At 21.7% G+C, this 13,332-nt stretch overlaps 2 protein-coding genes across 4 annotated transcripts in view; one reads left to right on the top strand and one right to left on the bottom strand.

Moving 5' to 3' along the window:
* Nucleotides 1-20: 20 nt before the first annotated feature.
* On the top strand, nucleotides 21-4,755 carry LOC127284151 (BRISC and BRCA1-A complex member 2-like). The gene is made up of 4 exons (XM_051309456.1): nucleotides 21-287; nucleotides 2,698-2,993; nucleotides 3,077-3,442; nucleotides 3,520-4,755. Exons 1-4 carry the CDS (start codon nucleotides 197-199, stop codon nucleotides 3,892-3,894), a joined length of 1,128 nt encoding a protein of 375 aa, XP_051165413.1. The 5' UTR covers nucleotides 21-196; the 3' UTR covers nucleotides 3,895-4,755.
* The window catches only part of LOC127284146 (protein wings apart-like), a 17,914-nt gene continuing 8,652 nt past the window's right edge, over nucleotides 4,071-13,332 (bottom strand). For all 3 annotated transcript variants that reach the window (XM_051309447.1, XM_051309448.1, XM_051309445.1), the window contains 9 exons: nucleotides 10,463-10,711; nucleotides 10,041-10,289; nucleotides 9,422-9,643; nucleotides 7,881-8,103; nucleotides 6,385-6,597; nucleotides 6,009-6,188; nucleotides 5,804-5,892; nucleotides 5,617-5,718; nucleotides 4,071-5,146 (listed from right to left, as the gene is read on the bottom strand). In XM_051309447.1, the coding sequence (XP_051165404.1) occupies nucleotides 4,997-5,146; nucleotides 5,617-5,718; nucleotides 5,804-5,892; nucleotides 6,009-6,188; nucleotides 6,385-6,597; nucleotides 7,881-8,103; nucleotides 9,422-9,643; nucleotides 10,041-10,289; nucleotides 10,463-10,711 (1,677 nt within the window). In that variant the 3' untranslated portion in view covers nucleotides 4,071-4,996. The remainder of the gene's footprint in view (nucleotides 5,147-5,616; nucleotides 5,719-5,803; nucleotides 5,893-6,008; nucleotides 6,189-6,384; nucleotides 6,598-7,880; nucleotides 8,104-9,421; nucleotides 9,644-10,040; nucleotides 10,290-10,462; nucleotides 10,712-13,332) is intronic.

The following is a 13,332-nucleotide window of genomic DNA, read 5'->3' as shown; positions in this document are numbered from 1 at the left end:
AGTACAATTTTTATCATATTGTGGCGCTGTTAATTTTTTTTTCTTTAAAAAAAAAGGTTATATGTTATAACAAAGAGTTGTTTACAATATTTACCATTTGTTTTTGCATTATAGATAATTGAAAATAACAAAAAAAACTATTTCAATTCGTTAATTGGTAAATGTAGCCGTTTACGTGTTTATGTATACATAAAAAATGCTTAATCAAAGTAATCAAAATATCCATGCTCCTCTTGACACTTATGTGCAACCACTTTTAAGTCGAGTTTTAGAAACACAACGATTTGGTAAGTTTCGTTTTTTATTTTTCTTTCATTTTTTTTTTTTTTGTGACATTTATACTAATATTATTTAGTCTCGTCAAATTTTCTATTTATTTTCGTCAAGTGTATTTTATCTTTATTTTTTTTTTATTGTCTGTATACGTTGACACAGTTATTTTCAAAGGTCAGGGAATCAATAATGTAAATATTCACAAGAAAAAATGATTTTAGCATTGTTTTTTTTAAAAAGATAATTTGCTTTATAATATTAGTGTGAAAATTTTATTTTCTCAATTTGTCATTTAGATATAATGCGAAAAACAGGCCTCGGATCGACTTTAAGACACAAAAAAAGTCGTTTTAGTCGATTTATATTCCAAAAAAAAGTCGATTTTTTTTTATTTTAACAAAATTAAATTGGTTAAAGAATATTTTACTTTTAATAACTAATATTAATTAAATTCATTTTATAATTTCTGTAATGAGAATAATTCTATAAAAATATTATCAAGAAAATTTATTTCCAATATTTCACAATTGAACTAATTGTAAGACAAATTTTCAAAATTTTATTTAAGTTGGACAAATTTCTAAAAAAAATTCTTAAAGTTCCATTTTTATAATTTTTTGGAATTTGATTTAATCAATTTATTCAAATTAAAAATTTTGTCATATTTTTAAATTTTCATGGTCAAAATAATTTCAGGCAAAAACTCAATCAAGTTTTACAGATTTTTTTTTAAAAATTTTTTTCAAATAATAATAATTTTGGAGGAGATAAAGTTGAAATTACTAGAAATGATTGAATTTCAAAAGATTTGGTTAATTTTAAGACAATAATTAAATTTTACAGAACTAAAACTAATTTATCAAATAATTTTATAGATAATATTTTCAAAAAGTAATTGAATTTTCAAAGATTTACAAATTTAGATTTTTTAATTTAATTGAACTTCAAGTGATTTTTAATTAAAAATTTTTCATGATTTCTGTTACTAAAAAATTTATTAGAAATTGCAAACAAAAATACAATAATTTGAAAACTTTTTATCTGAAAAATGGTTTCAGATAGTTGAATTTTCGAATAATATTATAAAAAAATCATTAAAAATAATTTGATTTCACGAGAGTTATAATTGAAATTATTAAATTAAAAAAAATTTTAGATGGAAATTTTTAGAAATAATTAAATTTTAGAAGCTTTTAAATTGAAATTTTTGAAAATAATTAAATTTCAATTGATATTGAATTGAAATTTTGGAAAATAATTGAATTTTAGTTGATTTTGAATTGAAATTTTTGAAAGAAACTGAATTGTAGTTGATTTCAAAAATTTTGAAAATAATGTAATTGTAATCGAAATATTGGAAAATAATTGAATTTTAATTGATTTTTAATTGAAATGTTGGAAAATAATTGCATTTTTGTTGATTTTGAATTTAAAATTTTGAAAATAATTAAAATTTCTATTGAAATTTTTGAAAATAACTGAAGAATTTATTAGAAATTACACAAAAATTAAACTTTAAAATTTTTTTCATTGCAAAATGCTTTGAGATAATTGAATTTTCGAAGAATATTATAAAAAATTATTAAAAATAATTAAAATTTTAGAAATAATTTAATTTCAGGTGATTTTGAATTAAACATTTTTTGTAATTTTATTTGCAAATTTTTTTTTAGATTATAAACAATTATTAAATTTCATAAAAATTTTAATTCAAAAATAGTTTAAGATAATTGAATTTGTGAAGAATTTCATTAAAATTATTAAAAATAATTAATTTAGTGAAGAATTTTAGTTAAAAATTTGTTAAATAATTGAAATAAAGAAGATCTAAAGAAGATTTGCATTGTATCCTTAAAAAAACGTATTTTGTTTTAAAATTTTGTAAAAAAAAAAAATTTTTAAAAGTCGGAAATGTGCATTTTATTAAAATAAGTCGAAAAAAGTCGTATTTTTGAAAAAAAGTCGAAAAAATCGTGTAATCCGAGGTATGAAAAAATTATAAACAATTTAAAACGTATTTCATTATTGCCTGTAGTTGTGAATGTTTAAATGACAAAAAAAATTAATAATTTATTAAATTAATGTACTTTTTTAATAAATTTATTGACGAAAAGAATTTGAGATTATTATTTTCTAGTGCAATTGAAAAAAAATTCAAAATAAAAAGAAATCGTAGATAAAACATAGTTTAAATTATTAATTATATTACTATTTATATGAATGTTGAATTATATTATTATAATTAACAAAATATGAATAAAATACTTACATATATTATAAAATTTTAGTAATTTTAAATAAATGAAAAAATGTCAAATTTCTTTAAAAAACGATTTCATTTTAATAAAATTTAAGTTTCAATAATTTTTTTTAACAATTCGTCATTGAATTTAATGAAATAGTTTGTTATTTTTTTTACAACAGGTGCTTTCAGACGTCAAATAACATTACATGATGTTAAAACAAAAGATGGACTTAAATCTGATTGCATTGATTTAGTGGTGCCTTATGCTGATATAAGTTTAAAATGGACTTTACTTTTTGATTCGGAATTTCCTGAATTAGGTCCGGATTTCATTTTCAATGATGAATTTCTCTCTAATCCAGATGTAAATACTTTAATGGATTATGTTCCCAGTTTATATAATTGGAATTACTGCGATAGTAATTCATTACTTCTTGTTTTAAAAGAACTCTTGACGTACTATAAAAAGAAGCAGGTAATGAAAGAAAAAAAATTTTATCTAATTAAAAAAATTAAAAGAAATAATTATTTAATAAAAAAGAATTTTGATTTAAACAGATTGAATTGATAAAATGTCGTTGTCCAGAGAAATTAATTTTCGAATACGAACAATTAATACAACTCGTCAAGGAGGAAAATGTTGAGGTTATTATTAAATCGTCAGAAGTGAAATTTTTCATAAGACTTAAAATTGATTTCTCAAGAATTCCTCAAAAAAATAAATATCATTCACAAAGTGATGCGGTGATGCTTTTGGTAACATTTTCAGGATCAGATTATTCAAATATTGTTCCATCATTATTTCTGACAAAAACCATTGAGAATATTCTTGGCAATCAGGAAAATCTCACAATTCCTCCATATCCACCAAATGAATTATTAATTGTATATGTTCCCACTATTGTAGCATTTTTAAAGGATAAAGTAAGAATTATTTTTCTCCATATTTTTAAATTATTAAAATGTGAATTTTCAATTTTTCTTTTCTTTTCAAATTTCAGGTTGAAGCATTAATTTTAAATTGCAAGAAGAAATGTGATTTTATAGCAACATTACTAACTGTTTTACGTGGAAGTATGATCGAGTATGATGCATTGGAATTTAATCAAGCGACATTTCTCGTTGAAAAAAAGGATTTTCATTTTTTTATACACTTTCGTGTACCATCAGGATTTCCACGTGAACGACCGGAAATTCTAATGGAAAGCGCTTATCATATGGATCAATCGGGTAAAATGATAACGCAAACAATTGTTAAATATCCCTACAATTCACAAGTTGATTCATTAACAATGATTCAAGCAATATTAACTCATATCGAAGAAAAAGAAGTTGAACCATTTCAACAAATGTGCACGCGAAAAAATCGATTTTAATATTATCAGCTCGATAAATCTTATTTTTTATCATTCTACCTCAAATTTTTTTCTTCTAAGTTCTATTTTTTCATTTTTTTTAACACATTCGTAAAGAGAGCACTCGCCTTGACGAAAGAAAATAAAAAAAAAAAATTGTTAACGACGAAAAAAGGAGAGAAATAAAGTCAATTGACTCAAATGTAAGATACAATTATAATTTATAAATTTACATTTACAAGGCTTATAGTATTAACTTTAGTTTAATATTAAAATAAACTTACGCAGCATAACACTATATTGGATATTCAATGGCCCACACTTGACCCCCTTGCATTGTCAATCAACAAAATACTTCTCTAAGAGGTATACACATGGGTAGATTAATAATAAACAATTATTTCGTGCCTATACTTATTCAAAAAATAATAATAATAATAATAATAATAATAATTTTCCAAAAAAAATAATTTAACAAATTGTCGTGGCAAGAAAAAAAAACCAAAAAAAAATTGTTATCCACAAAAATACGCATATATACTATGTAAAAAAAAAGAAAATGAATAAGAGTTGATTGACCCCGCGAGATATATATTTATATATCTGATTAACACTAATAAAAGATCTTTTCAATAAGTGCCCTGCCTTTCGTACTTACAAGAGCTGGTCCTGTTTTCATTTTTTTTTTTTCTTTTTCACATACAACGTCCTAAATATTTTCAAATTTGCATTATTTTATTTTTATTTTCTTTCTTCGTACTTAAGTAACGACTTATCCGTAATATTTAAGTCCTGCTGCTGATTGATAAGATATTAATTATTAGAAAATAATAAAATAATAATAAAAGTCGGTCTATCGATTTTTTTTTTTTTTTTTTTTTTTGTCAAAAATATCAAACAGCAATAAATTATTCCATTAATAAATATATATATATATATATATAAAAAAAGATATTCTTTGCGAATCAAAGTAAAAGAGGTCCTGTCAAGTTAAAAAAGAGAAAAAATTCAAAAGAAAAAAAGAAAAAAATTACCACATTTGGACACACATATTGCTTTGGCTGTTATCGCGTGAATTTAAAACAACGATTCGTTCTCAAACGTACTCGTCGTGACACCTTGATCAAGACAAACTCATGTCAAGCATCACATTCGATTCCTCCAAAGCCGGCAGGGGTAATTCATTCTTCTCCTCCTCGGTTCTTGCGTCCGACATTTTTAGGAACTTGATTACTTTCTCGGTGGCGGCAATTCCACAACTGCTCACCTCGTTCTTAAAAAAGAAAATAGACATTTCAATTAATAAATAAAAACATTTTTTCTTTCAAATGAAAAAGTTTGATTTTCTTTTTAAATGGGTCAATTCATTCGATTTTCCCTAAAATCGTTGCGGTTTTTTTTTTCACAAAATTTTATAATTTGTAATCATTATTTTTGATATTCGTATAATTCATTTTTAACAAATTATTAATTTGATCTATTTTTTTTTTTTTTTTTTAAGAAAATAATCAAGGAAATTGTATTATTTTTAACAATTAAATTAATCTTTTTTCCTTGAAATTCATTTTTAAAATCCAATTTCAAAGGTAAATATATAAAATATCAGTAAATAATTGAATAATTATTATTAAATTAATAATTTGTTAAAAATGATTACAAATTATAAGATTTTTCTAAAAATAGACCACAAACGATTATAGGTAATCGAAAATAATAAATATTTAAAAAAAAAAAAATGCTTACCGATGCCGTTAAATTCATGAAATTGAAGAACTTTTGAAGAACAGCAATCATAGTGCTAAATGTGTTGTCCGGTAATAAACTTCTAACCAGAGTTTCATAATCCTAAAAAAAGAAAAGAAAAATTTATCATGAAAATAAAGAAAGAAGAAAGAAGAAAAAAAGGAAAGTTTCACAGAACAATAATTACCTTATTATCCATAACTAAATATCCTAATAAAAGTACAACGTATGCACCTATCAAAGTGTGCTCCATGTGTCTACCTGCTTTTTGTAACACTATAAAAAGAAAACGAAATATATTAATAAAATTAATTATTAATTATTAATTATTTATATAATTCATAAATTAAAAAAAAAACAATTCAATTCTAATTGCAAGAAAGAACACAAACATTTTGTAACTGTTTCTTCAATAAATTCCTCTTGTGATTTTGTCGTAGTCGAAACAGTTTCCGTTTGTTCCGCGTCTTTTTTTCCATCTAAAATAGCGTCAGTTTTCTGCTCCTCAGCACGTGCAAGCTCCTCTTGTTTGTAAAAAAGATCAATGAGCGCTTCTACTCCACTTTCATTATCTGAAACGAAATGGAAAATTTAATTTTCATTTTATTAAAAATGAAAACAAGAAACAAAGTTGTGGCAAATAAACATTAATTTGTAGCTTTGAATAAATGACAAAAAATTTTTTTTAAAATTAATTTCCCAACTAGAGAAAAAAAATTCATTTTTGTTTGTTTTTTTTTTTTTTTATGAAAGAAAATTGAAATTTACCATCGAAAATATGTTCAGTCGATGGTGCTTTGGCCTCGATAAACATTTTCTTATTATCGTCACATTGTTCAACTAAATTAATCAAAAGAATTAATGCCAACATCATCATGTCGAATCTCTTCTCCTCGGGAATTGATTCCGGTACACGTAACAAAAGATAGAGACTGCATTCTAAGACACCGGATTGTGAACCAACTGTTTTACTTCCAAAAGCTGAAAAAGTACAAAACAAAAATAATTAATAACATAAATTAATAATCAATTTTTTTTTTCTAAATAACAGAATCAATTTATTAAATTTCGACCAACATCATTGCCGAATAATTTTGAAATGTTATTATTTACTTTAAAATATTTATTTCAAATGTATCAGGTGCTAAAAGCTGTCAGTTATTCGAAAATATCCGAGAAATCATATAATTTACCACAAAAGTGTCAAAAATATTATTTGCAATTTATTGGGACGTACAAATAAGTTCTAAAACAAATTTTTAAAAATTTTAATTTAATAGAATCTTATTCTGTAGAATATTAAATTTGCAAAATTTCCATTAAACCGATTATTATCAATGTCGCAGAAATTTTATTTAGACGAAAATTAATTTTGATCGAATCTCCATTTTTTCGAAACCTTGTCGCGAAGAATATTAATTTTGCAAAATAGTATTAATTTAAAAAAATCTTAATTTTATAGAAAGAAAATTAGAAAGAATGTTAATTTCACAAAATATTCATTTGTTTGAATATTAATGTTCTAAAAGAATGCAAATGTTTGAAAATCAATTTAACAGAAATAATTCTGCGAGAAATTTAAATTTAACCAATCACAATTTTGTTGATAATTTCTGATAGATCAAATTTAAATTTCGTGTAAAATTCGAAAATTTGCATTTTCTAGAATATTTAATATTCAAATAAATAAATATTCTTTCTAATTTCCTTTCTGTAATTTCTGGCAAATTAATTTTCGTCTAAATAAAATTTCAGCAACATTGATAATCGATTTAATAAAAAATTCTGCAAAATTAATATTTTAATTTAAATATTCTGCAAAAATAATAGTCTATAGAATAAGATTCTATCAAATGATTTTTTCAAAAAAAAAAAAAATTGTTTTAAAGCTTATTCATGCGTTCCAATAAATTGGAATAATATTTTTTATACTTTTATGGTAAATTTATGAAGATTTATTAAGAAAATATTTGAGAAAACATATTTTTCTTGAATATTTTCTACTGGCTGAAAAAGTAACATTTTTTCAGCACCTCATATATATTTTAAAGTAAATAATAAAAATGTTATTAAAATTCTTTTCATTTCGTGATCTTTGATTTCTTTGAGATCATTCCTGTAAAGTATGATTAATTTTTCAAAATTAGTCGGCAACGACTTTGGTCAAAATATAATTGATTGACTCAACAATAATAGAAAAATCGATTGAATTTAATTAATACTTTTTTTTTTTTTTAATAAGAAAATAATGAAATAAATCTTACATTGTCTATTAAATCGATGTGTTAAATTAATCAGGACTTTGATAATAGCAAAGAGACATTCTCTAACTACAGCACCAGTAGAACTTTTATCACTTGGATCTATGATTGGATACATAGGAATTTCCTTCGCGCAAAGTTGATAAAGACTAGCGAGAGTGCTCACCAAAACACCATTATCATATTTCAACAAGTACACTTGATTCTCTTCGTTCATATGCGTCACCTGCATAAATGAAAATTACAATATTGATATTAATAACTATAATAAAAAATAAGTATAATAAATAATGTACAAATATTTTCCCCTAAAATCTCAATAGTAAAAAAGAAAAAAACAAATAACAATTACAATTTTTTAATACAAAAAAGAGAACAGATTTTTGTTTAAAAAAATTAAATAAAATGTAATTTATTTGTTTAATTTTCTGTAGTTTTTTAAATAGAAAAAATGTAAAATTAAACATTTATTTAGTAAACTTAATTAAAGTATTATTTCCCCTAATATTTGAAAAAGAAAAATTTTTAATTTAGAATTTCAATTATTTAAAAATGCGCGTTTAAAAAATTTTAATTAACGAATTAACAAATTTTTAAGAAATTATTTTCTAAATAGCATTTAAAAAAAACCACGTCATTTATGAAAACAAATTAAAAATATGCATTGAAAAAGAAATTTTTACTATGTTAAAATCATATAAAATGTTTCTTTTTAAAGTGTCGACAAATTATGATAATTTAAATTAATTTAAATGTTCATTGAATGTTAAATAGATTTTATAAACAATAAAATACTTTATTTTGACATTTGACACTGGACATAAAATAAATGATTAAAATTAAAAACAATTTAGTTATAAAATATTTAAAATGAATAACAATTTCTTTTTTTTGTAACCACTTTCATAAAAAATATAGTTTTTTATATTTTGAATACAATTTTATAAAATAAATTATAAATTGAACATATTTTATATTATTGTTGCAAATTAATAAACATTTTCTATCATAGGCAAAAATAGTTTCACAAAATTGTTGTCCACATTCTCCTAATTTTGTTTTAAATAAATTTGAAAAAAAAAAAAAATTCAAAAATAAACTACAGAATTATTAATTGAATAATAATTTATTATTTTATCTATTTCTCTTTAAATTTCCTACATATGAAAAATTTGTCTTAAAAAAAATAGTTTCTAAACATTTTTTAGTTTTAAATAAAATTTTTTTTTTACCAATTTTACGTAACGGGATATAAAAATTGTGGTACTGATATGGTTTATTTAAACTACGAATAAAAATAATTTAATTGAATAACAATTGTAATTGAAAAATAATTTAATTTAGAAAAATTATTTCAACATAAAACGATAAATTTAAAAAATATGTATTATGTTTTGAATTGGAAAAAATAATATAAATATTCCTGATGTTCAATTTATAAAAAAAAAAATAATAATAATAATAATAATGAATAACAAAAATTTATAAGTATGCAACAAAATTTGCAATATAAAGAAGAAAAATAAATGTAAAAAGAAACTTACATTTTCCAAAACGCGCAAACATCGATCGACTTTTCTCAATTTGTCGAGTATGGTATCACACCATCCACGTGCAATCTCATTGACGTTTATATGTCGATGGCAATCCCTGATTGTCTTCACGATATGCTCCAAACCTCCCAATTCCCTTAATTCCTCCTTGAACCATTCGCCCGCTCGTCTTGACGTTAAACTTAACAATGTCTCCATTGCCAATTGTCCGACCTATTTATAAAATTCATTTTTCAAAAAAAAAAAAAAAAATCCTCTTTATCATAAATTAAAAAATATTACGATTTTATTTATTCATCTTCATTTTCATTATATTTTAAACAATTTCTTTAAAATAAATTTTTTATTCTAATTTCATAAAAAAAAAAATTGCAAAATATTAAAAAAGAATTCATCTCAAAAGATATTAATTTTAATTTGCATGATTACTAGAGTATTCTAATAATAAATCACGCCTTTGCTTTTTTTTCCAATTAAAAATATACAAGCCTTGGAACAATGAGAGTTTTGAATAATATTTATATATAATAATAGAAAACGATGTCACGCAATATTGATGTCATTTGAAAAAGAAGGAAAAGAAGAAGAAAAAGAAGAAAAAAAAACTCACGGTAATGTTATCAAGATTCAGGTGTTTCGCGTGTCCTTGAGCTTGAATGTCAGCGCAAAGTTGTCGGACTTTCTCTTTATTTTTTAACAATTCAGCCCGACTCAGGCCACAATCATCGAGAGCATCTTTGTGACTTGCGTCGGATTCTAATAAACTAAGCATCAGCTCCAAACAATCACGATCAAGATCCATCGCAAGACGATCTTGACTTAAAACAAACATAACTGTCGCTGTACATAAACCAAGACTCTGAAAAATAAATACATAAAATTATTTTATTTGCTTTTTTTTTTCACTTAAAAAAATGTATCTATTGAAATTCTAAACAATTGAATATCAAAAAAAAAAAAAAAAATTTAATTCTCTCCTGAAAAAAAAAAAAAATAATAAAGAAGAGAAAAAAAAAAGTCAATCAATCTTACCTGATCTTTCGTTGCATCGTGAAGAGCTTTGAAAAATTTGGCAACAGTTCCATGGGCTCTAACGTGCATTCGAAAAGCTGGTGCCATACATTTACTTGCTAATCGAATAGCCGAGAGGCAACGCGTAGCATTTGGATTATTTTCTCTCAATGTATCCAAAATATATTCAACATCATCGTTGAACTCTTGGAATTCACCACTTTCTTGAATCTGATGAGCTTTCTTCACATTCTTCACCACCGTATAAAACTGTGACACAAATAATTTTCATTAAAAAAACAAAACAAATTAACTTTTCCTAATTTTAATTAAAATTCTGCAATTTGATTACTAATTAATAATATTAAATTTATAATTTTATTAAATTTTACCTAAATCATTATTTTTGTAAATAAAATCTTTATTCGTTTCCAAAAAATATAATTTTGTTTCATTAAAAAAAAAATGTATTTTTCAATTTACATTTTTAATAGAATTTAAAATAACGAAGTAATTAATTATCGTTGAAATCATGATAATTTAACAAGATCAGTTTTAGATTCGAGTTAAGATTAGAAACTGAAATCAATAAATGGATTGTAAGCGGTTACTGACCTTATTAACTATCTACAATATATTACAATCAACTTTCATAAATAGTAACAAAAAACAAAAGAAATTAAAAATAATAATTCTATAATAATAAAATATATAATAATTCAGAGTCAAAATTAACATAAAATAAAAAAAAGTCAACAATTACAAAAAAAAATTTAATTAATATTATTAAAAAATAATTGATAGTAAATTTATGAAAAAAAATAATTAATAGAATGAAAAATTGCAAGTTATTGATCAAATAAGTCTAAAATTAAAAACGGATAAAAGAAAATAAATAAAATAGTTTTAAAAATATAAAAGTATAATGAAAAGTTGTATTATTTACGAACATTATTCATTTTGAATGACAGTACAAATTGACTAATTTTTTTTTTAGATAATACGATACGTAAAATGACTTCTCATATCCAGCAAATTAATTAAAATATCATTTTAATAAAAAAAAAAAAAAAAAATTGAAATGCTGACAACAAAGGACAATTTTTTTTTTAAATAACAATAATAATCATTATTATTATAATAATAATTTATACATATTTTCATTACAATCTTAATGAGAATATGAAAAAGAATTTTTTCGATTAAAATAATAAATGAGATTTTAATTATTCAGATAAAACACAAAGTTAATTACACTGACTCGACATTTCAAAATGTTGAATTTCAACAAACATTTTATTCATAAAATATTTAACTTTTATTATTCTCTGTTTGATGAAAGAGAAAATTTGCTCATTAACGAATTTTAAAAATCGTTATTTGTGACGTTTAGTAAAAAAAAAAAATTAATTATTATTAAATTTTAATATATATTTTTTAAATTTACCATTGTTACATAATTTTTTAATTTTGCTGAAATAAATTAAATATTTTGAATTTATTTACTTTCCTACTATTTTTAAAATAGTTAATTTTTTTCAATATCTTTTAAAATCAGGAGAATTTTTTCCTTATATTATTTCTATGAAAAAATTTAATTTTCGAAAATAAAAAATTATTAATTTACATTTTATGACGAAAAATAAAATTTAATTTGTAAGTTTATAATACGCTATAGCTATGTTTATTTATACAGAATAATCTTTTCGTAAATAATAATTTATCTTTTTTGTAATAATATATTTTCTAAAAAGAAATAAATTATCAAATTGATGGTCGTTAAGCAATATAATTACTTCAGTATATATTTTATGCAATTTTTTATTACATTTTTATAAGGCTTTAATCAATTTTTCAAAATTTTAAATTAAATTTTTCAAAAAGATTGTTAATTTTTTTTTATTAAAATGCAACTTTTATTAGTTAAAACCTTTAAAAAAATAAATAAAAGAAATTAAATTGTTTTTATTTGCAGTGAATTTTAGTTAACAGGATTGAAATAAAAAATAATTTTACAAATTTCCTTATTGCAGATAATGCATTTCTAATAGGTACATCTAATGATATGAAGTTTAAAAATAATATTTGCATTTCATTTCAATTCGTATTGAAATATAAATTGAATAAAATTTGATTAGATTGAAATTTGAATGAATTAAAAATTGAATAAATTAAAATTTAAATGTAATAAAATTTTTATAAATTGAATTTTGGGTCAATTAAAACAAACCCAGGCCTCCTATCGACTTTAAGGCACAAAAAAAGTCGTTTTAGTCGATTTATATTCCAAAAACAAGTCGAAAAATTCGATTTTTTTTTATTTTAACAAAATTGAATTGGTTAATGAATATTTTACTTTAAATAACTAATGTTAATTAAATTCATTTTATAATTTCTGTAATGAGAATAATTCTATAAAAATATTATCAAGAAAATTTATTTCCAATATTTCACAATTGAAAACTTCCAAAAAAATTCTTGAAGTTACATTTTTATAATTTTTTGAAGTTTGATTTAAGCAATTTATTCGAATTAAAAATTTTGTCATAGTTTTTTAGTTTTGATGGTCAAAATAATTTCAGCCAAAAACTTAATCAAGTTTTATAGATTTTTTATTAAAATTTTTTTTTAAATAATAATAATTTTGGAGTAGTTAAAGTTGAAATTATTAGAAATGATTGAATTTCAAAAGATTTGGTTAATTTTCAGACAATAATTAAATTTTACAGAACTAAAAATAATTTATCAAATAATTTTATAGATAACATTTTCAAAAAGTAATTGAATTTTCAAAGATTTACAAATTTAGATTTTTGAAATTAATTGAACTTGAAGTGATTTTTAATTTAAAATTTTTCATAATTTCTGTTACTAAAAAATTTATTAGAAAT

This window comes from Leptopilina boulardi, unplaced genomic scaffold, assembly GCF_019393585.1.
Source record: "Leptopilina boulardi isolate dan_hultmark-lab unplaced genomic scaffold, ZJU_Lbou_2.1 LbouV2_318, whole genome shotgun sequence".
Classification (NCBI taxonomy): domain Eukaryota; kingdom Metazoa; phylum Arthropoda; class Insecta; order Hymenoptera; family Figitidae; genus Leptopilina; species Leptopilina boulardi.
Note: the sequence above shows the minus strand (reverse complement) of the source record. Positions and strands in the feature narration are given on the sequence as shown.

What these genes read in the sequence shown, in the direction of transcription:
- LOC127284151 (XM_051309456.1), top strand. Translation starts at nt 197, where the DNA reads ATGCTTAATCAAAGTAATCAAAATATCCATGCTCCTCTTGACACTTAT. An exon ending in TTTAGAAACACAACGATTTG is followed by an intron (nt 288 to 2,697) that starts GTAAGTTTCGTT and finishes TTTTTACAACAG; the next exon opens with GTGCTTTCAGACGTCAAATA. An exon ending in CGTACTATAAAAAGAAGCAG is followed by an intron (nt 2,994 to 3,076) that starts GTAATGAAAGAA and finishes TGATTTAAACAG; the next exon opens with ATTGAATTGATAAAATGTCG.